This window comes from Micromys minutus, assembly GCF_963924665.1.
Source record: "Micromys minutus genome assembly, chromosome: 17".
Taxonomy (NCBI): domain Eukaryota; kingdom Metazoa; phylum Chordata; class Mammalia; order Rodentia; family Muridae; genus Micromys; species Micromys minutus.
The window spans coordinates 26,529,005-26,554,510 of NC_137952.1; the positions used below are offsets into that span (position 1 = coordinate 26,529,005).

General features: G+C 50.8%; 1 protein-coding gene across 3 annotated transcripts; it reads right to left on the reverse strand.

Annotated features, from left to right (window-relative positions):
- Window positions 1–967: 967 nt before the first annotated feature.
- On the reverse strand, window positions 968–20,164 carry PLCB2 (phospholipase C beta 2; the record flags this gene model as incomplete). 3 transcript variants are annotated; one of them, XM_080931214.1, is made up of 32 exons in its annotated part: window positions 968–1,227; window positions 1,465–1,551; window positions 2,117–2,174; window positions 2,627–2,722; window positions 2,808–2,884; window positions 2,970–3,132; window positions 3,214–3,418; window positions 3,546–3,590; window positions 3,811–3,883; window positions 4,009–4,103; window positions 4,494–4,598; window positions 5,259–5,358; window positions 5,843–6,007; window positions 6,542–6,696; window positions 7,245–7,369; window positions 7,480–7,564; window positions 8,955–9,051; window positions 9,165–9,268; window positions 9,333–9,495; window positions 10,139–10,223; window positions 10,491–10,573; window positions 10,781–10,938; window positions 11,057–11,203; window positions 11,296–11,462; window positions 11,604–11,704; window positions 15,134–15,209; window positions 15,311–15,364; window positions 15,471–15,550; window positions 15,679–15,819; window positions 16,426–16,494; window positions 17,093–17,170; window positions 20,081–20,164. In XM_080931214.1, the coding sequence occupies 32 exons, from the start codon at window positions 20,162–20,164 to the stop codon at window positions 1,024–1,026; spliced, it is 3,525 nt and encodes a 1,174-aa protein (XP_080787340.1). In that variant the 3' UTR covers window positions 968–1,023. The 3 variants fall into 3 exon arrangements, with proteins under 3 accessions (XP_080787340.1, XP_080787342.1, XP_080787341.1); XM_080931216.1 differs by lacking the exon at window positions 16,426–16,494; XM_080931215.1 differs by lacking the exon at window positions 3,546–3,590.
- Between the last annotated feature and the right edge of the window lie 5,342 nt (window positions 20,165–25,506).

Here is a 25,506-nt window from a genome sequence, read left to right on the forward strand (position 1 = left end):
GACAAGGCCCCAGAAGGGCCTTCACCCTTCCTGCAGCTCCCAAGGGATCCGGTTTCCAAAACCATTCAGGCGGCTTCTCTTCAGAGGCCTCTCTCTCCTCTCTGTCCCTTCCTGACTGGAGAACAGAGGCCCGGCTAAGGTGGGAGATTCTGGGTTTTGGTTCTTTGGTAGGGAGGAGAAAAATAAATAGACCATATAAATTCAGTAAAGAAAATGATGATCAACTAAAGCCCCCACCTAATACTATGGCACACCTGCTAGGACATGCAGACCCAGATCCAGAAAAGAGGGTGAACCAGTTTCAGAGTTGGAGAGAGAGCACTTGACAAGCCAGTCTCCCTTTGGCATTAGGCATAACCCCCATACCCCCAATACTTGATCAGCTGAGGGGCAGCCGAGGAAGCTTTCCCATGCAGCCATCTATCCCCATAGGTGGGAGGCGAGGGCAGGAACCTTTGCCACTATTCTGAAAGTAGCCATTCCCAGAGAGCTTTGAGGCAGTACCAGGCTCTGCCTTAAGGAGTTGGCAACTCTGCACTCAAGGCAGGCCTAGAAGATGCAGCGTAAGCCCTGTGTAAGGAACTGCATCAAGTCAGGCATCAGGGCAGGAGGTCTTGGTTCTGCTGGAGACACACCCACAAGAGTGAAGGTTCCAGGGAGCAAAGCCAAGCGTCTAAGAAAGGGAACCGAGCTCCAAGTGGAGAGCTCCTGCTTGTACATTAGGAGACTAGGACCCAGTTTCCTCTCTCTTGGTGCATATTCCTTTGCCTTCACGAGTACACGGAACTACAGGTGGGACAGACAGAAGAAATCAGCTTAGAAAAGTTCTATGGGAGTTCTTGTCCTGATGGTCTCTTATCTGCCTTTCGTGGTTGAGAAGTGGGGGAGGTACTGCAGCAGCCAAGGCAACCCCAGGCTCCCATGACCCCAGAGTATTAAGGACCCTTTCTCCTCGGAAATGGGACCATGTTCCAGAGAAGGGTGTAGATATCCTTGCTAAGGTGTTGGAGTGACACACTGGCATTAGAGGTGGCTCTCCTGTGTGTCTGCCTTGTTCACAAGCGGTTCCTGTGGACAGGACTCCTCAGAGGCCTCACAGGGTCTCTCAGGCTTGTCTTCTGCGTCAGTGGGAAAGCAGACCTTGAAGTAAGCCCGCACTGACTCCTTTACTTCAGCCTCCAGTCCCTTCATCTTGGCTTCATACTCTGCCAGCACCTTCTCCTGGAACTGTAGAGACAGCAGGAACCATTACCAGGCTCACGAGGGGGCCTTGCCTGTCCCAGACTATAGAATACTGAGAAATCTGTAGAGAAGTCTCATTTGAAAGGGCCTTGGGACACCATGAGAATCTGCCCGTGACCCACTGGTGACACCTAACCTCTTGCATGGAGCTCTTAGGGCTGGGCCCCTTTCCATCCGAGAACCCATTTAGCTCCACTGGGGTCAGGACAGAGATTTCCTCACCTGCTTTTCCATCGCCTGGATCTGCTCCAGGCAGGCTGTCTGCCTCTCTTCCAGCTTCTCCTGGTGACGCTCCAGGGTCTCTGTCATCTGGGTACAGGTGAGAGACAGAGACTCAGATAGCTAGGCAAGCAACATAAAGGCTAGACTTCAGCTCTTATATCTACCAACTAGCAGTGAGACTTGGGGTGAATTCCTTAACCTTAGGCAGCTTTTGCAATGTGTAAAATGAAGTAATCGTACTTGGCTTGGGATCGTGAAGGATCACATGTCTGGTCCACAGGAAGCACTTGTCATAGTGCCTGACACAAGTCAGCCCACAGTGGGTGGAAGGCCTGTTACTGTGGCCAGCAATGCCCAGGGAGGGAGCTTCAGGTCCATTCTCAGAAGTGTTTCCCTTCCTCCTTCCATCCCATGGTGTCCTCTCCCACTCCATCCAATCACATCCTTCCTTGACCTGCTAACTCATGTGTCCCTTCAGGCCTGCAGCCTCCACCCACAGGCCCGACCTTGGGTTACTTCCTCACATCCTTAGCTGCATGGACACATCTGGTCACATCTGGCCAGCCTGCTATAAGGGCTCAAAGGAAGGATGCTCACATCGCACACACATACCTATTGAGAGAATGACTGGGAAGGACACAGCCCTGCATACCTGCTTGACAGCCTGGACCACTTCCTGGATGTGGGAGTTGTTAATTTCTCTCTTGAGCCTGTTGATGGAATTGGAGTTTTATAAGGGGACAGAGCCGATAAATCATCCCAAGGGAAGGACAAATCAGAACTCCATCTCTGATGCAGGAAGGAGCAGAGAGACCATCATGGAAGATGGAGAATTGGTATGAGGGAGCCCTGGGTCCAATTCCTCATTTAAACACTGACATAAAGGCATCCAGGGTGGGCACGGTGAAGAGCACAGACATCTAAGGGGACAGGCTACTACCCCAGGGCTCCATCTCCCTCTCTTTGTGCATGTGCTTCTTTCCATTGCTCCTCCCTTTCAAGCAGTGTTTTAAAAAAGCATCTGCGTTTTGCTCAAGGGAAACTCTGAGAGATACAGCCATGGGGCCAACTTGTGAAGGGCCAAGATGGAGGCAGACCAAGGGAATCAAGTTAGAAGCCCTTGTAGGGTTGACCCTCTTCCAGCCTCCCCTTCAGGGTTTACCTCTCTTGGGCCACCTTGTCTGTGGTGACTTTGGTCATGGCTTGGATCCGTTCCAGCCTCTTGGCCTCCAGTTTTTTCTTCATCTCTCTGGTGTCACTGCAGACAGACAAGGAGAAGATAGTCTGAGGGCCACGGCCTTTGGAGGGAGGTAGAGGCAAACAGTCAAAAGGGGCAACTTTACGTTTCCGAGGTCTCCTTGAAGGTCTTGAGTTCGGCGGCCTGTTTCTCTCTGGCCAGCTCCAACATCTTGGCTATTTGCTGCAAAGGAGGAAGGATGAGCTTAGTGAGAAGCCCTTGGCTGCGCAGAAGAGGTGGAGTTGGCAGCAGCCACTGTGTCCCACACCTCGGTCACGTGCTGCTCCTTGCACTTGAGGACAGAGAGGTACTGCTCTTCGCCTTGGTGCTGCAACTCCTGCTCCAGCCTGTCCTTCAGCTCCTGCACGCGTGGGTCCGCTCCCTCCAGGAGCTCGCTAGACGCCACGACGGTCTCCTCACAGGTCAGGGTCCTGTGGAAGCCACGAAGGAACAGAGGCCCTGAACCAGGCGCCACTACTCTTGGGGAACGCAGGGCACCCCGAAGCCCTTACCTCTTCTTGCGGGAGCCCTTGCGGAGCTTGCCGCCGGCTGCTGGGGTTTGGAGCTCCACCAGCTGTGCGACGCCACGCTGCAGCAGAAACTCCCAGCGCCGGGCTCCACGCCGCTCCAGCTCTCGAAGCTCCTTCTCATGTCTCCGCTGCAGCTTCACCACGCCCTTCAGCTCCCGCAGCTCTTCCAAGCTGGTGGTCTGTGGCTCTGTAGAGGCATGGCTTAGGTGCCACGCCACCCAGAGCATCTTCCCAGTGCGGCAGGTCCCTCCGGAAAGCCCCAGGCTCTCCCCTCCAGATCCTGCCCCATGATCACGTGGCTCAGCAGGCCTTACCTGACATTTCTTTCTTAGCTTCCTCCTTGGCCTTGGTCCCCGGTACTGTAAGAGCACAGGGCTGGACTGTCAGGTGCCTTGGAGGCACCTCAGTTTGGTTCCTGCGGGGTTGTAGTTTAAGCTCTCTGCAACTCCCCCTTTCTTAGTGTGGAGGCTTCAGATTCGGATCTCACCTCCCCGATGGTAGTTAGTCTTTTGGGGACTATGGGCGCAGTGGGAGAGGTGCAGAGCTATCCACTAGGCAGGTGGACCCAAAACTACTTACCTGTTGACCCATTGCCTGCTGAGACTGGAGCCCCATTGGATTGGCTGGCAACAGGAATCCCAGAGGAGAACTTCTGTATGAGAGTGGCCTGTTAGAACGGTGGCTCTCACACGGTTTTCACTGAATAGGGGACTCTGCCCCCCACCACTCACTCCACAACTCGTGGAGGGTTTTGGCAGTGGTCCTGGCAACACAGACCTCAGGCAGACTTCCTGTCACTTCTTTGAGCTTCACAGACTTCTTATCATGGGCACTGAAGTACTTGATGGGGTTGGCAAGGGCCACGGTAAGATCTGGGAAGCACAGGATATGACCAGTGCGGTGAGTGTGGAGTTTAAGGCCTAGAAGGATCCATGGAACACCCTCTCTCTCTCTCTCTCTCTCTCTCTCTCTCTCTCTCTCTCTCTCTCTCTCTCTCTCCCTCCCTCCCTCCCTCCCTCCTTCCCTCTCCCTCCTTCTCTCCTCCCTCCCTCTCCCTCCTTCTCTCCCCCCTCCCTGTCTCCCTCCTTCCCTCCCTCCCCCTCCCTCCCTCCCCCTCCCTCCCTCTCCCTCCCTCCCCCCTCCCTCCCTCCCTGTCTGTCTGTCTGTCTGTCTGTCTGTCTGTCTGTCTGTCTCTCTCTCTCTCTCTCTCTCTCTCTCTCTCTCTCTCTCGTCCCACTTCAGGCCAGGCACAGGTGTCCTACCTGCCCACGTGTCAGGCACGTAGTCCTTCATCTCCAGGAAGACGAAGAGCGCAGGCAGGGTAAGAGGCATGTTGCTCTCACTGCGCAAACACAGATGATGGTACCCTGTGGCGAGGTGGATGGTAAGCCAGACCCCGCTTCTGCCCAGTACCACAGCACAAACAAGTACTTAGGACTTCTAGCTATCAAAGGCCAGGGTTCTAAGTCTAATGCTGTGCTTCCTTACCGTGTGGCTTTGGGCAGGTTAGGTCAACACTAGATTAACTCCTCATCTATCTGCCAAGTGTATTTATTATGAGCATGTGTTATAAGTTCCTCACGCCTTTTTATTCCATTTTAATTGATCTACTCCATGTGTGCATACATGGGCATGCAGAGCTTAGAGGACAGCTTGTGGGAACCGGCTCTCTCTCTCTTTCACCATGTGGTGTCTAAGGTCATTAGGCTTAGCGGCGAGTGTCTCTACCCGCTGAGCCATCTCACCAGCTCCTCTCACACATTCTGAGTGCCCAGAAATGGCAGCTGCTCAGGAATCTGTAACGTGACATCAGAAGGTCATGGGCATTCTGTTAGGTGGGCAGAGTTCCCACCAGTCAGGTTCCCGGAGAAAGTCTATTCCTGTCCCACTCCTTAGATTGGCTGAGAACACGAATGAGGATGCTGAGACCTCAGAGACCCTGCCTGGATGCCACTCCCGCCCCCAGACAGGATGCTGGTCTCAGTCTCAGACTCTCTGCAAGTAGTTAAGACCCCCCAATTCCTTACCAGAATGTAAGGCATTGATGGGGATGATGCGATGTCCAAGAAATTTGCCACCTTCTTCCATCACAGCTATCCTGAGGGAAGCCAGCTCAGGCATCAAGATCTGCGGTAGTTTAGGACAGCAGAGTCTGAGAAGTGGGCGGGGTGGGGAGTCAGGCGGCTCCTCCCCTTGACTCCAGAAGTCTCACTTAATGACAGGATGAGACCCTGGCAGGCCTTGATAGATTTGGTGAGGAGAGGCAGAAGCAATGCCCGAGGTACATAGGGGCATCTTCCAGTTTAAGCCAGGCCCACATGGGGGAATGGTCTAGATGTGCAGCTCAGGACAGTGAGCCCATACAAATAACCCCCGGCAGCTTTGCCAACCAGTGTCCAAGGAGACGACGAACCCCATCATCCCCTAGCTTCTGGGCTGAGAATTCACATTTCTATCCCTAATCCTAATGTGTACAAACCCCTCTCCCCGCAATCCCACACACAAGCAAACCTTGTGAACGTGAGTTTGGGACTGTTTGAATGTAAGGAAGGCATACAAAGATAGGGCAAGAACTAGGGACAGACACCAGTGCCAGTCACATCCCTAGCACCTTCTCAAAGACGAAGGGTTCCTCTTTCCAGACAGGATTGATGGAGTTGGGGGTAGGTGACAGCTTGGTACGATAGCGCCTTTTGGGGTCCCCTGGGAGGCCAAACAGCTCTACTTCCACATAGGTGCGCACACTGCGCTCTGACAGGAACTGCCCAGAGATGACCTAAGGGTGAGAACCCAGGGGAGGCCAGTGTTAGCTATCCCACTTCCGTTGATTCCTAAGCCCGTGGGCCTTCTCTCCCCATGAGGCCAAGTATCTGCTGTGGGTATTGTGAAGATCCCCTTTCAGCACTGGTCATCAAATAGCAGCAGTGTGACTCAAGAGGCAAGCTCTAAGGTCTTGAGTGCTTTCGGAGAGGCAGGCCACCCACACACTTCACCTCAGACAAGAAAGGAGCAACAAATGTTTACCCCCTGGTCTGGAGCCTGGGCTCCTGCTGCCCAGCATGGCCCAGACTCTCTCTCTCCCCTCCCCCTCTAGAGTCTCAGCCCTTCCCCTTGGTTTCCATGGGGACCAAGAGGCAGACTCCAGTGCTGAGGAGGAGGCAGTTTCCAAGGCAACTTGCTACTGCAAGAACTGGCTGGGGCTGAAATCTTCAAGATATCAGGAAAGGGGGTTGAGGTAGAGGGGTGGGTTTCTTGGCTTTCTTTCTCAAGGGCCCAGCACTCCCAGCCACTTGTTAACCCTGGGCCTTGCCGTAATGGAAAGGGTGGTGGCTACCACCACATCAATGCGGTCCACCGAGAAGGGGTTGAACTGCTTGTCCAGCCTGCGCATGAACTCGTGCTTTAGGAGGTAGCCACTCTGCCCGTTGAACTCAAACAGTGCCATGTTCTGCTGCATGGGCAGGTCTGGGGGGGACGAGAGGATGTGGTGAGGATGGTGTAGCCTGGATCTATTCTCAGTCTTTTTCGAGCCTTTTTTGGGGGAGGGGAGTCTTGGAAATGGGGGAGTTTGGGTAGATCATGAAGGTGAGAGTTTCTAATGTCCCATCCCAGTCCCCTGAGGGTACCTAGCCTTTCAGGAAGGGTCTTCAACCTAGAGTCAGCAAGAAGTAATGGTATGACCAGGTTGCAATTTCATAGAGGATCTGGGATAGCTGGCACACATGTGACACCCAAACAGAGCAGTCGGGACCCATGCCAGCCTTTGTGTCTTATGTATGTTCCCATATATGAAGAGCTGAACAGGCATGAGAGAATGACCCCTCCCCAAAGTGCTCTCACAACCAGGGTCTGCCCCCAGGGCCTACACAAACACCACATCAAGTAAGGCATCAAGGATCTTTATCCAGGGAGAGGTAAAGAAAGGGCAGACATAGCCCAGAGGAGGGTTGGGGGTGGTGGTCTGGAAATGCAGGGCCCAGGGGAGGGCTGTCTGATTTTGGAAATTCCCTTACCCATTGTCTGAAAATTGAGGGCAACCATCTGACATCCGGCATTCCAGAACATCTGGGGCATGTAGTTGGAAGAGTCCATACGTGTGCCCTTGGGGTACACACGGCTCATCTGGCGTTTGTTATAGCTGTTACTGAGTATAGGAGCTAGCCAAGGCTACTTGCACCAGCAGGACCCCAGGCCTTCCCCCAAACCCCCTCCCACCAGGGACCTTGTCTGGCAAAGCCTCAAGGATACTCCACAAACTGCATGGAGGCTTTGGAGAGCAGCTCATAGGCCTTGAGCTCCGTGAAGGAAGAGACAACGTAACTTCTGTTCTTCTCTGTGCAAGGGAGAAAGGGACGGGAGTCCAAGTCAGGCTGCACTCTCTCTCATCCCTGGCTTCCTTTTGGGGCATTTTCCTCTATAGAGAGGTGCTTCCAACCCAGGATTCTGTTGAAGCCTGAGGGTCTAGCAGCCAGATTTGAGAGGACTGTGTGCAGGTAAATGTGCTGGGGTAAAAGGACATCACAGTAGACATGCAGGAGGAAACCTGCATCATGGTGGGGAAGAGTGAGGGCTATATATAACGGATAGGCATGTAGGGTGTGGCAGACATATGAGGTTGAGTCCAGGGTATCAGGAACATGTGGTATACACACCTGGTGAGAGACCAGCTGGGGCACATAGTTGAAAGAGACCTTGTGTATGCCCCTGGGACACACAAAGCTCACATAGCATGTGTTGTAGCTGTACCTGAATATAGGTGCTGCCCAAGGCTATTTGCAGGACCCCAGACCTTCCTTCAAGCCCCCAGCTAGGGGACCTTGGCTGGTGAAACCTTAAGGATACCCAGGCAGTGATGTTTACAGGGAGTGAAATGTGCAAGCAATTGGCAAGTGCAGAGAGAAGTTGTATAGTAAGGGTAGTACCCCGTACCCTCCACACATATCCTTGGTGTGCCTAGGGAGTGTACCAGGTTGGGAAGTCAGATATGGGGAGTCAGTGTTGCAGAGATCCACCTGCACAAGAATTTTTAGAAAGGTGCTCATGGTGGGGAGAAGCACAGAGAGTGGGAAATGCACTCAGGGGCATCTTGAAAAGATCAGGGCAAATGTCATGGGGACACACAAAAAAATGGGAGGATCCAATGGGGTAAGTGAGTCTCTGGAAATTGCTCTGCCTCCCCCTCATGGGAACTCTCTTCCCTCCTGTCCCCTCCTTTAGACAGGGTCTCTCTATGTAGAGGCCTGGCTGTTCTGGAACTTGCTATGTGGGCCAGGATGACTTCTAATTCACAGAGGTCAACCTGCCTCTGACTCTGAATGCTAGGATTAAAGGTGTGTTCTCCCAGGGACTCTTCCTCCAGGGCTGGGGCTCCCAGACTTGGGGCAGCATTTGACGGACTTCAGGCCTGGGGGGCTGCAAAGCCTTAGGAATCTGCAGAAGCTCCAGACGGGCCTGGCTGAAGTGGCCTGTCATACCTGCCTGTCACTGACACACACCAGAACATTCTGTGTGCTGCCAAGTTCTTCAGTCCAATGCTGGGAGCCACTGCCACTTAAGCAAGCCCTTTGCCTGACTCCTAAGCTGGGCATTTATAGACAAGGCCCTTAGTCCAAGAGGGAGCAGGTCCTTTCATCCCACTCATGAAGCCATTATTGAATCAGGACAGCCTGCTCCTGAACCCGGCCTGCCCCCCCTCCCCAACCACCCTATACTATGGAACATACGTGCAGAGAACTCAAAGGAGATAAACTTGGTGGGCTGGATGTAATTGACAAGGCTGGACATTTCCTCATAAGCTGTCACCTCCAAGCCTGCTGTGCCCTAGAGGACAAGGGGTAAGAGTGGAAAAAGGAATAATACAGAGCCCATATGGATTCCATGCCCTCCCAGAGGGGTACCACAGCGGAGGCCGCAGAGGGACTATCCCCACACACCTCATCCGACTGCATCTTCTTAATTTCTTCTTCATCCAGGCTTCCTGACTCCTCCTCTTCCTCCTCTTCTACCACCGCCTCCTCCTCCACCTCGGCAGTCCACCCTGCCACACAGTTTTGTCAGCCTTGGCTCTCCCCAAACCCCGCTCACTCCCATCACTCACTTACCTGTGTCCTCTTCTACAGGGACACTGGACGGGAAGCCGCCCTCGGCCACTCCACCAGGTTTCTTGCTGGGGGATGCTGGCCCGGAAAACTGGTTCTTCTTATTCTTAATGAGGATCTTGCCCCGGAGGTCCTCGGGGCTGGGCAGAGGGATGCCAGGTTTCAGCTGTAGACAGGGAAGAGATGGGTACGGTTGCCTCCCCTGTGGTGTGTGTCTGTGGTGCGGGCCTATGTCTGTTGCCTCACCGCCAACCACTTCCCCTTGTACCGTGAATTCCCATTTGACTGAAACTACTTGTTCCTTGGCAGGAATGTCTTTCACTAATGCCTTCTCTCTAGATTGCTCCTGTCAATGAATCTCAGTCCTCTTTCAGATTCCCACCCATCACACTCCTCCAGAAAGCCTTCCTTGGTCCTCTAACTCCTGAGCACCGCCTCCCATAGCAACATTGGCTGCAACTAGCCTGGATACTTGTCTGTCTCCTCGTGGAGAAGGTTAGAAGCCTGGGCCAGCAATTGTGGTGTTTGGGCTTGTTTTGTTTTGCCCTGCTTGTTTGTTTTAAATGGGGTCTCAGCCTGCAGCCCAGGCTGGCATGTAATTTGAGATCTTCCTGCTACAGCCTCTCAAACCTAAGTGCCACCATGCCTAACATTCAACCAAGTTTCGGACACTGGTAGACCCCTAATGCCAGCATACTCTCTGAAACATGGTAGATGGCAGGACCCCAGACTCACAGTCTATCAAATAAACTCAAGTATCTCAGCCCTGTTAACCTGGCTCCAGATACCCCACAAGACTGTGCACTCACAGGAAAATTTTCCAGGGGCTCTGTGAGCAAGGTCTCTCCAAACATGGTCCTACAGTACTCAGCCATCTTAGCCTGTTGCCGGGGTCTGTTAGCAGGGAACAAAAATTCAGGTAGGGGTGAGTTGCTTAGCAACAACCTTGTCCCATCTTCTGTACCCTAACGACTCAGATCAAGGGCCCAGGAAGTGGGGTAGGTAGAAACAGAGGAAGGAGAAGCTGAGGTCCTAAGGAGACTAAATGGATGCCTAGAGCTAGAGGCTGGGGACAGTATATGTGTGTGGGGGAAGGGAGGGGTTCCAGCAAGAGGCTTGGGCAGGGGTAGAGAACGAGGCTGAACAGGCCAGGGAACATACGAGTCCACATGGTTTTCAAATGACAGAATGACAGGGTATGGGGAAGTCTTAAAGGCACTTTCTGCAATGGCTTCGATTGCTTCCTAGAGGAGAAAGGAACTCTGTGAGGAGGGTAGCTCCTTCCCACTACTTAGTCTCAGCATACACATAGAACTAGACAGCCACTGTCGACTCCCAACAGCTTGACGTATTCCAGATTCTCCCTTTCAGCTTCATTCCCCTAACCTCAAAAAACACCTTAGTCCCTCTTTGATGGCCCCTGTAATCAGTTTCCACACCCCGTGACCCACCTTGAACAAGATATCCGTGGTCATGGTGAAGCCGTGGGTGATAATGGGTTCTTCGTCGGGGGGCTTTCCCTTCCAACAATCTAATTCTACACAACGGCAGCCAGACAGCAGCACCTGGCGGTACATCTCAGCCGAGGAAAGGCCTGAAAACTGGCCAGCTGAACCAATGGAGAGAGGGACAGGGATGTCACTCACAGCCAGGACAGACAGTAGGACAAGGGTCTGTGAATGATCCGGAGCCTGGGAGCAGCTCAGCATGAGGTTTCCAGGACCCACCTGTCAGGTAGGTGTTGTGTGAGGAGTTGATGAAGTAATGATTCAGTGGTTGCGTCATGTCTTGGTGGATCAGCAGAGTATCATGGGCCAGTGCGCTGTTCTCTGGTCCACAGAGAAACCAGACCATGCCCTCTGGTGACAGCTGGCCTGCGAGACGGTGGACAGCAAGCAGTCACGGGCTGCAACTCAGCCCCCAGGAGGGGACAGGACAACAGGAAGCAGGTCTCCTTGGTCCTTACCCCTCTGCACATTGATGCCACTGGGTTCGTACTTGTCGATGAGTGTCTGCACCTGCTCAGGCCGGGCTGGTGGGAACAGCAAGGAATTGAGTCGAGGGTCTCGCTGCTTCTGGTTGATGAATTTGGTCAGGTGCTCCTTGGTCATGTAGGGTTTAGCTTTAGCATGGCTGTTGGCCAGAGAGAGGGGCACAGGTATATGTCCTCTGGACCTGGAGGCTTGGACTACTCTCTTCTCTTGTACAGCCCTGTGGTTCCCAAAAGGAATCGCTGTCCTTACCAACACTCCATGCCCAACCCAAGGAACTCACTAAGAAGTGAAGATCTCATCGATTTCTGGCCGAGGACAGAGGTTCATGAGGAAGCTCTTGTACACAGATTCTGGGAAGTCCTCGGGATTGATAGCATCATTCTGGAAGAACCATCACCTTGTTATCCTTCATCTCACCTGCTCAGAGCTAAGACTCACCATGACCTACACCAGCTCTGGGGAAGGGGGCCTGATCAGAGAGGAGTTACTCAAGGCAAGACAGACAGCAGACACATGGGGCGCACACACCTCAAGGGTGTCTGACTGTAGTGCCAGTTAGCTGGCTTGCTCTGATGTTGATTTTGGACAGTGGCTAATTCCATAGCTGGAATGAGACTAGAACTAAGCATGCGCAAAATGATGACAAAATGTCATAAGCAAGGGGCCCTGCTTGCCCGCCAGGGTCCCGGGCTGTTATTTCTTTATTCCTTCATAAGTGAAGGACAAACTTTCTAAAGAAACAGTTTAAATATAGGCAAATGTGCACCTAACAGTAGAACCCTGGACTGTGAGCGCTAAAGCCTGGTGGAACTGGAGGGAGAAATACGATGGTGCCTGAGAGGCACGAACCCCAGAAAGTGCACACAAACACACATGTGTATACACACACAAATGCACACACACCAAACAAACACAAGTAATTGTTAAACACACACATACAGAAATAAAATCAGATTTGATAAAAATTTTAAATATCTGTGCTTGCTGGGGGGGGGTGCACTTCTTTAATTGTCGCACTTGAGAGACAGAGGCAGGTGGATCTCTATGAGTTCGATGCCAGCCTGGTCTACAAAGGGAGTTCCAGGATAGCCAAGGTCACACAGAGAAATCTTGTCTTGAAAAAAAAGACAACCAACCAACAACAACAAATGTACACTTATCACCATCAAGAAACTGAAAGCTGACCTGAGCTAAGGAAGAAAGGAAGGGAGAGGAAAAGGAAGGAAGAGGGGGAGAGAGGCGAGATAATCCACAAAATAAGATATTTTTTACAAAGATATTTACAAATCAATTATCCATTATGTGTTCATTCAACAACAAAGCAATAGCTCTAAGGCTGGGGAGATGGCTTGGTTGTTCAAGTATCTGCTGTGTAAACATGAAGACCTGAGTTCAGGTCCCCAGCACCCACATAAATGCTGGTCTCGGTGGTGTGTCTGTAGCCCCAGTGTTGCAAATGAACAGGGACAAGAAGATCCTGAAGTTCACTGCCAGCCATCGAACCACACATGAATGAGCTCCAGGCTCGTGAAAGCCCTTCCAACACTGGGACGGAAGCTGGAGAGATAGCTCAGCAGTTAAGAGCAAGCCAACATCAATCTTGCAGAGGATCTGAGTCCCAACACCCACGACAGACAGCTCACAACTACCTGCAATTCCAGCTCTAGGGGATCTGATGCCTCTGGCCTATACTCACACGCACACATTCACACACAGACACAAGCACATACTTAAAAAAAATCTTTCAAAAATAGGATGGAGAGTAATTGAGGAAGACCCCTGACATCAACCCCCAGCCTCCACACATGTACAAACACATACATACACCACAAACACACATGCATACAAGAAGAAGAAGAAGAAGAAATGTAAGACAATAAATTTGAAATGGTGTTTCTGTAAAGGAGATATAGAAATGATCAATAAGTAAACGAAAAGAATTCAGCATCATTAGTTATTAAGCAGATACCAATTAAAATCAAGACAAGATACCATTTTATCTCCACTAGGACAGCACAGAGAAACAACAGACAGCATCGGTGTTGCTGCGCTGTGGGAACCCGAGAATCCCATGAGTGCTGTCAGGAGAGTAAAATGTGGCAGCCACTCAAGAGGACAGTGTCGGTTCCTCAAAATGGTGAACAATAAACCATATAGTTATGTGAACAATTTCACCTGGAAATAGATAGATAGATAGATAGATAGATAGATAGATAGATAGATAGATAGATAGATAGACAGATGATAGATAGATAGATAGACAGACAGATGATAGATAGATAGATAGATAGATAGATAGATAGATAGATAGGGATAGATAGAGATATATGCCAAGAAGACTGACAGCAAAATCATGACAAAATGCTTGTATAAGCATTATAGTCAAAAGGTGGAGAGAAACCAACTATCAACATGGACTATGATAACTGCTGTGTGTGTGTGTGTGTGTGTGTGTGTGTGTGTGTGTGTACATACACATATATATCATGTCCATTGTATATGTATGTATGTACACACACACACACACACACACACACACACGCACACACGCACATTAAGTACTAATGCTACCACACTGATGAATCTGGAAAATACATTGTAGAGTGAATAAAGCTCGACACGGGTTGTATGTATGAGTCCAGAGGACACGATTCTATAGAAATAATTATACAGGGACCCTGTGCTTTTCACTTTGTTCCTCCAGAAAACAAAATGTAAAATGCCATTCAGGGTCACACTAGAAGATCAACACAGGTCTTAGTTGGGGGATAAGGTTCTGAGCAGGAAAACATGGCTTGATCTTCCCCAGTACGGCTCTGCCCAGAAGCCGGTCAGTGGCTTTTACTGGGACACAAGGGAAGCAGACAAAGAAGGAGGACACAGCTAGGGATGGAGCTCAGGAGAGAAAGTGGGCAGGTGTCACTAGAAGCAGGCAGGCAGTGTGAACTATAAGGACCACCTCAGGAGCCCAGTCCCCCTTCTCCCTGACTCGTGCTTGATTCCAGAGTACCTGGCTACACTTGGGGTCTATCAAATATTCCTTATGTAGTTTATAAGGATGGCTGCTTAGAGTCATAGTTTTACTCATTTCTGGTGTCCTAAATTCTTGCCAGGACAAGTGTTTCATGGAGTACGACTTGTAATGACACAAGGACACTGGCCAAGGTGAAAAGGGGCTTGAGACCCAACACCACCCCTAAACCAGGCTTGGACCTTGGCTCTGGGCCGTATCTGCCTAGAGAGCTCTTTTTGTGGTAAATCACAGAAGACATCTCATGGGGGTGACCCTGCTTCTGATTTGTAATTAAAAATTAATTACTTAATTAAAAAGAAGTGGAAAATGTGTTTCCAAATTGGGCCGAGGTACAGCCCTGGCAGCTTCCACTCTTGGCTCTGCCCCTCTCCCTGACACCCTGCAGGATTAGTCCTCTCCTGGAGTTGTCAGACCCTATGGTCGGCCTCCTGTCCTTCATGTCCCTTTCTTGATCCCTCACAATGAAAACATGGACTTCCTATGCCCAAGGCTAGGAAGGCTTGCCACGGCTACTGCTGTCCTCCCCAACATTGCCTCTAGCACTGTTGGATGCAGACCTTCCCACTCCGAATCCCAATCCACACCGCACTCCCTTGCCCTGGTCCCACCTTTAGGCTTAGTAGTGTCAGTAACTGGAGGTTAATCGGCTCTGGGAGCTATTGATGGGATAGCAATACCATGTCTGCTTTCCTCCTTGGCCATCCCTCTCCTCCGCCATGTTTGATCTGGTGGCAGTGACAATTAGCAGAGCTGACTGGTGGTGGAAAGTTACTCACCTTGCCTTTTGCAAGGTGACAGGCACTGAGGGCAGCTTCTACACGTTTACGATCTGCAGGAAACATCTGGAAAAAACTGAGGGAGCAGAGAAAGGTAGCAGGCAGCAGAGGAGTCGTGCCTAGGGAGGGAAGGGTTGGGGAGCTGGGTGGCATTAAAGGGGTGCTCAGGAGACTCACTTCTTCACAGGGATCTTCCCTTCAGGGCTGAGCTGCATTTTAAGCTTCACCAGGCTGGAGAGATGGACAGTAGTCATCACTCTGGGGCATTGGTAAGCCAACCCCTTGAGCTCAGGCAAGGAGGGGAGGGGCAGGAGGGGAGGGGGGAACAGACACTTACATCTTGTCTAGGAATGTGCTTCGGGGAGCATTGGCTGTCATTGGGTGTTTGGCGAGAGCCAGTACATCCTCAGCCCAATTCTATAGAACACAGAGTCCAGTCAAGCTCCTGGTCATATGCACCTGAGCCCCTTGGCCCAGGCCTACGACTCTCAGGAAGGCCAGGCTCTACCAAGGGTCCCCACTCTACCCAGCTGTTGCCAATGCACCTTGCCTACGTTCTCCTTGTAAGAGACAAAGTTGTGGAACGTGAGGTCCACCATGTCAGGGCCGGACACCACTGTGAATGTTTTCAGCAGGAAGTTGTTGTCTGGAAAGTCCATGTTGAAGACCTCCCGGAGTTTCTGGCTCTGTAGGAAAGAAACAGTGATACAGTGAGAGTCAGAGGTGTGTTCTCCGTCTTGCCCAAGGTGTCTTTTCCTGTGTCTCCTCAGCAACCACTTGAACTGCAGGCCACTGAGGCAGAATAGCCATGGAACCTGGGAACCACAGGCCTCAGCATCCCCCCAGCCGCCCCCCATCCCTGACTCCAGCAACTGCTGTGGGAAGGAGAAGCCCCTAGGAAGAGCTTGGCTAAGGCAGTGGGACTTGGCAATCTGGGAATTTTGTTTGAAGATAGACTCTTAGCTCCTAACTGAGAGAATCCTGCTTCCAACTGTCGGTACCTTCAATCTTCTATAAGCTTTAGGCAACTGAAGGCAAAACATCACCATGAAGTGGAGAGCAAGGGTTAGAAGACACTTTCCAGACAGTCTGGCATACTTAGAGGCAGGAATTCTCAGCCTCAGAATCCAGGCAATCTGAGCAGCAGCCACCATGCCTTGGCCTGGGCTGGCATCCTTGCTGCCTAGTAACCCAAGACCTATTCATCTGGTCTCATAGATGGGCTCCCCACCCCCAGGAGAGACTCACTCCTTGCCCTCTGCAACTCGGTGGCTGTTTCTGGGCCCACTTACCTTGGGTATCTTGGCAAACTTCCCAAAGCGAGTGTCTCGGATGCTTGTGACATCCAGAAACTCCATGTCCTGGTGGCAGTTCCCAGTGGGAGTAATGAATGGTGGGGGGCGGGGGAGGGACAAAGGTCACATGGAGAATAATGACACAGAGGGGATGGAACTTTCCATACCCCCCTCACATTCTAGCTGTTGCCTTTTCTAGATGCTAAGACTGCTCCAGGCTCCCTGGATCTTTCTCTTCACTTTCTGCTCCCCAGTTTCTTTTTAGGGAGAAGAAATCTTCATCCCTTCCCAGGAATAAGAGCTTCAATGTGCAGCCTGTCTTTTATCCTGGATGTCCCCGCCCCCCACCCCATGCCTTCTTTTCCTCTGAGCGGCTGTGCCTGTCCTCTGAGCCCTGAACTCTGACCTGACCTGAAGCCATCAGTAGATCATTGCCCTTTGGATCAGCAAATTAACACTCCGCACTCTCTCCAAGGAATACTAACTCAGGATTAGATGGGCCCTGGACCATCAGTCATGAAATGAGGAGACTGTACCTTCCCTCCCTGCCCATAGGAGAGGCCCCAGGAGCTACACTCCCTGCATCTCCTGCATCCATGACTCCATGCTATACTACCAGGGGTCTAGCAGCTGGAGTTGAGGGCCATGTTGGGTGGTGTCTTACCTTATTTTGATCTGTCCAGTATAAGTAATAGCCCTTGGGATCCACACGAAGGATAACAGGGGAGGCTATTGAAGTTTCCTGGGGAAAGAAAGGATCAGCTGTCTGCTCTAGGGTCTCAAGCCAACTTTCTTGGCCCAGGCCAAAGATTCAGATAGGGTCCATCCCCTTCCTAGAAACTAAAAATGGCATTTCCTGTGTTCTCTAAGCTAACAATGAGGAGGCCTTGAGGGAGGGAGGCAGGATTACTGAAGGGATCCCAAGCAATGCCTCTACCTCTCCATGTTCTCAGGGGTCATGACTCTACCAAAGGATAGAAAATCTCTCCAAAATTCCTTACCACCATCTGGAAAGCTTGACCTAGTGGGAGCCGAGGCCCCAAGTTCTGGTGTGTAGAGCCAAGGCCCTGTACAATCTAGCATCAACCCTGATGCTCAGATTCCTTCTGTTCAGCCATGAGCACCAGCTGCCCCTCCCATCTTAATGGCCCAAGAGACACTACGGTTCCTTCACACCTCTAAAGGGAAGTATTCAAACCTCCTCAGCCTAAAGGGTCTCAAAAGACCAGTCCACACTTCACCCCTTCCGAAGAGGATTTTCTGAAGTGTGCTGTTATTAATAAGTGGGTACATGGTCAGGAACTGGTTCACAGATGTAGAAACACATTTAGGAAACTCCCATGAACTCAAGGACCCCGAGGGCTGTGAGGGAGCTAGACCTTGGATATGGTGCTTAGTGGTAAACCTTGGAATTTGCTGTATGAATACTTACACGAATGAGTAAACTGGCCTAAGTTCCCATTCCACTTACACAGTAAGTAGGCCATCTTTTATTTGAATAGCCTTTGCATATATAAACAAGATAAAGTTTCCAACAATGCATGATTATTGCTGCTGACATACCAGACCAAATACAGGATCTACAGAGGAAATGGTACAAGAAAGGGTCCCACGTTAAAGGTGGTTAGAGTGTGGGGAAAAGATTTTGTAAGAAAGCTGATTTTGGAGAATAGCTGTGTAGTGAACTTTGAACCCATCTCCCAAGGGAGGGTCAGTATTGCTTCCTGACCTTAAGACTGTTCAGTGTGGAATGGTATAGGCAGGATCTGGTCTCTAGCCTGGGAAACCCTAAAGGTGCCGGGTGGACTGCCTGGACAGCAAAATGTGAATATTTGCTGTTCCCAGAGCAGACTCATGCGTGAAGGATGGGCAAAAAGGCCCAAAGCTTCAGGGAGAAAAACCGAAAACCCAATTGTGAGCGATCCCCTGAATAGAGGGATTGGGAGATTTCAAGCAAATGAGCCCCAATACACGGAGGAGGGCCTCTCCCAAATCATCAAAAAGATCACCAGAGAAAGAATAAGCTGTTAAGTTCTGTCCGGCTTAGAAACTCCAAGCCAGCTGTTGACAGCATGTATTCAAGAAAGAACTCTCACCCTTCCTGGTAGAAGGTCCTGGAAGAGAAAGAGCTGGGAATCCCACCTTTCTCGGGAGCCTATGGTTGCCCCACCTTGGTAGGAAGTTTTCTCCCTCTAAGTATGTTCTGAAAGGGCTGTTGGAGACTAAACAGAGTCATGTTTGGTTATATCCTTTACACTATGGTTATCAATATAGTGTGATATATCTGTCATCTACTAACTCTGCCCAAAGCAACCCGAGAGCGGAACCTGGTTCGTAGGTCATGTGTCCTGTGACCAGGCTTGGGACATTTTTGCTCATGCAAGTCAGAGTCCAGTGACCACATAGAACTCTGGGTTGGGGAAGGGAACTGGTCGACCAGACACACAGGTTGGAGAAAGAGAGTTATATAGCCTTATCCCTGGTGACCCTCCGCCCCCCTCAGATTATACACACTTCACAGAGGAACTGAGAGAGTCACTTCACTTTTCATTGTGAGTCATTTCCCTCCTTCCATAGGCTCTAAGGTATCAGCTCCATGTGACCACCAGGCCACCAACCAAAACACTTGTGGAGAAACAGAAAGCCTTTCATACCAGGGCTCCATCCCCACAGTTTTGACAACTAGATGCCTTCACCTAGCATAGCCCCCAAAGGGTCTAGCCTCAGACTCTCATCGTTGCATAGAGAAACTACATAAGCCAATCCAGAGAGATGAAGTAACAACTGTTGGTGGCCTCCTAAACATCCTGCACTGTTGGGAACGCCAGACCTTCCTGAGGCCAGTCTAGAACTCTCTTAAGGAGGCCTATCCCTCCCTGAAGGACAGTCCTCATTATTCTTCTTAGACCAAATGATTCTGTGGTTAGTGGCTGTGTGTTCAGGGCCCAGAAGGACCAGAGACTACTTAGGAAGGAGTGGACTCCATGGGCTGGGGTGCAGATGGTCTCTCCTCCCCTGCAGACAGGTTGGCAGGTAGTAGGAGGCTGAGCTGAGCTGAGCCACCACAGGGAAGCAGAAGTCAGAAAGTTCCTTCTCAGACCCCAGACCTCAAGCCTCCAGTTTTCAGCTGGGTCCACAGCCCTTTTGTGACTTTCCATAGCTTGAGAGAGAACATGGCTTCCCCGAGACAGGGCACATCTTGTTCTGTGGACTGGGGTGGTGCAGCTGCCAGAGCAAACTTGGGGTGTCTGTGCTGGAAAGGGGACCTAACTGACCTCTTTTACTGATCTCAGCTGAGGCATGCATTTCCCTAACAACACTTAAGTTACCAGAAACAAATCTTTATCATCTTCGGGGATTTGAAAAGGGCACATCAGTTCTAAAGAGAATACCTTTCCTGATACTAACCACCCCCACCACACACACAGCCCACCCTCTCTTTCCCAAACACAAAAGTTTCCTACAGAAGCCAGTAGCATCATCTGCCCTCACCCCAGACTTGTTTATCTAGACTGTTGTGACAGCAGCCCCAGGTCAAGCCACATAGGCGCCTGGGTGCTCGGAAAGACATAAACCAACCCTCCAGTTCTGCAAAGCTCCGGAGCAGCCCAGCCCCGCCGTCCGGTCCGTCCGGGCGCCCAGTCCTACTCACGTCGTCCCACTTGATGAAGCGTTCCCCTTGGCTCAGATACGCCTTCACGTTAGGGGGCAACAGGACAGGGTTGAGTAAAGACATGATGTCAAGTGTCCCTCTTGAGAGAGGTTGGGCAAACCTCTCCAGTGGACAGGAGGAGAGAAGGAAGGAGGGTGAACAGGAGGGGAACCTAGGCTGGGCTCACAGGGCACCCGCCCAGTACTGGTCCGGAAGTTGGGGTGCTCTTATAGCCTAAAGTGTGGCAGTAGCTTAAAGTGGGACTCAGTTTCAGGCGGGAGCCCAGTCAATCTGCCTTGTAAATCAGCAATAGCTGTTTCTGCCGGGGCGGGGAGAGGGGGGCTGGGCTCCCCTCCTGGGAGTCCCTCCCCACCCCGTGCCTCTGCACTTCCTGCTCTGGGCTTCCTTCTCTGGACTGCTGTGAACTGAGGGGCGGGCTATGAGGTCTAGAAGTGTTGGGACCCCTGTTACAAAGATTGTCTTTGCTCAGACTTGTCCCAGCGGCTGAAGGCGGTGATATCTCGTGGAGGACAGTGGGAGATACCATTACTGAACCTTGGGCTGAGGTGAGAACACAAATAGCTCTCTAGGAAAAGGGTCCTTCACAGAGCAGGGGTTCTGTCCTCCGAGGGTGGAATCACTCTCAGAGGTGGGAGTCAGGGATGGGCTAGGTCACAGCTGGCACTGGGTGCTTTGAATAAGCAAAATTACTTGAACACCCAGCTCCTCTTTCTCAATGCTTCCTCCCCATGAAAATGAGAGCCAGGTGAGGCAATATGCCCGTGATACTTCTTTGGGTCTTTGAACCTTTCAGTGAAGCCCTAAAAACTCCACTGCACAGCTGCTGCCGCCACACACAGCAGGAGAGGCCCTTTACTGCCAGCTCCCGAGGGAGTGCTCTTTCATGCACATTGTTGCTTCGCGCACAGATCCTGGAGGAGAGAGGTTCTGAGAGGCAGAAGGGACCCTGCTCTACCCCCTGTTTGGGGTCCATAGCTATCCCAGACGTTCAGTTCCAGCCCAGCCAGGGCCCCAGTCACTTCCTCTTACCTAATGCACTCTTATCTAATGGCTCAGCCCCAGAGGCTAGAAGCTTAACTCATGATTTCCTTCCCCTCGGAGGCCCTGGCTTTCAGCAATAGGTCCCGCCAGGGGTCTCTGGACAGCTATGAAGCCCTCCCCATGCTCTAGAACCACCAGAGCCAGTGCGGGGGGGGGGGGAGTGGCAAGAAAGAACAGGTTAGATGAACAGGTTAGTAAGTATTTTAGTGAGAATCAAATGGTAAAACAACAGGGCTGTGGCACTTGAAAGTAGAGGGATGGGTATCAGGAGTTCAAGCCTAGGCTACAAGAGAGCCTGCCTGCCCCTCCTCACCCCCCAATAAAAGTAGTGAACTCCTCAGAGGACGCTAGCATAGAAATTGTCTTTAGAAAAACAGTTCTAAGACTGGAGGGGCAGAGCCAGAGCAAGATCTGAAGGAACCACTGGAAACAGCTCCCAAACTCCTGCAGGTGATGGTGTTCCAACCCCTCCCTCAGTGTCTCTCCTTTCTCCTTCCCTCTAGCCTTGGGTCTTCCTGGGAGCCCCTGCATATCTGGCTGTCTCTCTGGGATCAGGTTCTTTCTCTGTTTGAATGAATTTTGCAAGGGAAATCCCTGCCCCTTCCCAAAGCCTTTACACCTGTCACCTGTCATCTGGTCCCCATATCCCAGTTCCTCCTTCCTGTCTTGCCTGGAGCCAGAGGCCTGGAAGACAGCCTAGAAGGGAGGAGGGATGGTCTCTGTTTCTCCTTCAAAGATTTCTGGACTCTTTGCTCCTTCAGTCTCTGGCCCTAAGCCCACAGAAGAAAATCTTTATATCTTTGCCCACTAATGGCATCCTCTGGACAGGCTCTGGGATTTCTAGCTGTAACATCAGTGATGTGCTCTTGCTAAATCTGGATGCCAGCCAAAAGAGTGGCAAGCTATTTGAGAGACCTTTACTAAAGAGGGGTTTCCTCTTTTAAAAATACATATAGGTTGCCCGGCATGGTTGGTGCGTGTCTGTAGTCACACCTCTTTGGGGGAAGATTGCCAGAGCGCTGGAGTTCAAGTTTTAAAACTATTAAGTTGACAAAGAAAAACAGACGTGATGTAAATAATGTTAGAGTAGCGGAAGGAAGTCTCAGGAACACATTTGGGAAGTTGGCTTTGAACTGACTCTTGGGCCTGACTGGCTGGAAGGCTTCGCTGGCAGTAAGCCAATCGAACCCCCGGGGTGGACAGCGGAAGGGTAAGAATGCCCCCTGCTGGGCTTGTTGGAAAGCTGAGCCTTCTGGGGAAAGAGGCGGATTCGGGGAATCAGCCACCGCAGGATATCAGCTGGTAGGTCTGTGTCATTTGTGATGCTGAGTGTGACAGGTGGGAACTGTGGGACCGGGAGAGCACTGTATACTCAACAGCTGTCTCTACAGCGCTGCAGTGGGGAGGAGGTCCCAGTCCCACCTCTCCCACACTTGTCACTGGCACTGGACTCATGGGGTGACTGGATTTCTAAATCTGCTCACCGGAAAAGTTCAGCGGTGGAGGCTAAACTCTTCTCTTCAGGTGGCAGAACTACTGGCCAGGTAGATGATTTTCGTACCTGATGCAGTGGGATTCAGGAACAGAGAGTCACACTGTATGTAGGGGCCGGGGGCCGGGCAATGGCTACATTGCTCCTGAGATGGAGAGGGATCATGGTTGCATCCTCTGAAGCCTGTTTCCCTCACATTGCTCTGTGAACCCAGGCAATTACCAAGGAGGTCTATCTGTTGATACTCACCTTTGTACGCACCTCATCGTTCTCACCTATATAGTGGGAATAATCCCACGACATAGGGATGTCCCTGAGATTGCTGGGGAAAGGGGTGGACCCAGGAGAAGCAACCACTCTAGGAGGATGCTGGTTGATCTGCCATTTGTGATACTGAGTTTGACTCGTGGGAGCTTTGGGGAAAGAGCTTATCTTATGCTCAACAGCTGCCTCCCAAGGTTAGTTCCCAACTTCCCATGTTCACAGCCTGACCTAGGACACCCCCTTCTGCTTCCGCTTCTCCAGTGCTGGAATCACAGCATGTAACACTATGTCCATTCTTTTCTTACTCCTTCTCAGTGAGTTGGCCTCTGAACCAATGGGTTCTGCATCTGTGGAGTCAACCAACCACAGATTTTTTTTTAATGCTGAAAATGGCATCTGTACTGCATATGCAGACATGTTTTCCTTGTCAGTATTTTCTATATAATATAGGGTAATAAGTATTTACATGGCATTTACATATCAGGCATAAGGGATCTTAATATGGCTTACAGAATGTGGAAGGCAATATGCAAAAGCTATACCATCTTAGATAAGGGGTATCTTTGGATTCTGCTGGAGACAGAGACCCTGAAGCCAACACCCCATGTATACCAAAGGATAATTTTACACATGCTGTTCTTTCCACATGTGTCTTCACTGACTTGCTCTACACACACACACACACATCATATGCTTGGACCCACCTTCCTGGAGCAAACCAAATTAGAGACGATTCAGCTGTGGTCTTGAAATCTGCTGTCTCCAAGCTGCCTGAACTCACACAGCTACCAGCACTGGGGCTCAAATTGTTAACAAACCATAGCTTCCCGAGGATGTTTCAGCTCAACCTCCAAAGCCAATAAGACAGATATGAGGATGGGGACCCAGGGCAACCCCTGTCCAGCTGTGCATCAGCCGAAACTACATTAGCTGCCCACTGCAGTTCTGGAGGCTGAGTGTGAGAGGAGGCAGAGACAAAGATGGAACAGGTTCAGAGAACTAAGGCAACCAAGAAGCTTCAAGTGTCCTCTGAAACTGGGGTCATTCATGCCTGTAATCCCAGAATTCAGAAGGCTGATTCAAGGAGATTGCCACACGTTGGTGGCCAGCTTGGGCCACAGAGTGTGAGGCTCTGACTCAAAAAAAAAATTAAAATAAAAAAATTATATCATATTAAATAAAATTTAAAAAGAGTTCTCTATAGCCAGGAATCATACGAGTAGTCCTAACACTCAAGAGGCCGAGGCAGAGGAGGATTATGAGTTTGAAGGCAGGCTCACAAACTAAGTGAATAAAGGTTTTCTAGAATTCTAGGAGTAAGATTTTTGCTTGTCCTTTCTTCCCAGCCCCCTGGACTACAGGAGAACCATATGGAATGTCGCCGTGGAAAAGGACAGAAAGAGAAGTCTCAGAGATTTTTTTTTTTTTTTTTTTTTTTTTTTTTTTTTGGTGTTTGTTTGTTTCGAGACAGGGTATCTCTGTGTGAGCCTTTTGTAGCCCAGGCTATCCTGGAGCTCACTGTGTGGATCAGGCTGGCCCTGGCCTCACAGAGATCCACCTGCCCCTGGCTCCTCTGTGCTAGGATGAAGGTGTGTGCCACCACTCCTGGCTGTATGCTTCCTTTTGAAGTGTCATTTCGGATCACACTTACCTAGTCCATGTTCAAGAAACCTAGGCGACAGTCCCAAGTCCCAAAAGCTTGCTGTGGGCTCCCAGCAAAAGGACAGATCAGTGATCTAATAAACCTAATCAGGTCCCAATTCCTCCAGTTCTAAAAATCCCACCTGCATCAGGAGAACCAACCTATGTGTCCAAGACATGGTCACCTTAGGGGTGAGAGCTGCAGATGACCGAAAAAAAATCTGACACTTGACTCAGCGTGTATTTTTTTAATACATGGTCACTTAGCTTTTCTGCCTCTGTTTATACATCTGTAAAAGGGGGCCAGTTTTTATATGAATGAGAATAAATTAGTTGGTGTCTGTCTTTGAAACACAGTGCATCACACATCTGAAGTGTCCTAGGTGTGATCGACTGCTTCTGTGTTTACTCCTGATTTAGTCCACCTCCAGCCTTTTTTTTTTTAATTAGGGCCCAAGCAAAACCACAGCCTCTTGGTTGTGTGACTAGCAGGAAGCTAGTCATTACAGGAATATTTGGACAGAACTGGGACCAAACGCAACCTACTCTGCTGGAGCAACAGCCCAAACCCACAAGGTAAGATGAAAGGGCTTCACTGAGGGATCCAGGCTTGGCTCCAAGACACCGGCTGTACAGGGACAGGATGGGGGAAGTGTCGGCTTAGCAGAAGCATGTGTGAATAAAACAGGGATTTTGCCGACAGCCAGCTCCATCTGAGTCAAAAGACAGAGCTGCCAATAAAAGCGGACACTCTTGAGTTGCTGGGCTGAAGCTGCCTGCGAGCCTAGCAGTTTTCCGTCTTGCAGCTCCTTCAGAACCACCTGCCAATAGGACATGTTCCCTGCTGCACCCGGACCCTTGGAATCAGGATCCAGACCGGGAGTGAGGAGAGGACAAGGCAGTTAGGGAGTTGGGACATCTTCAGATCTTCACTCCTTGGTACCAGGAGCAGCCAGTGCTAAGAACT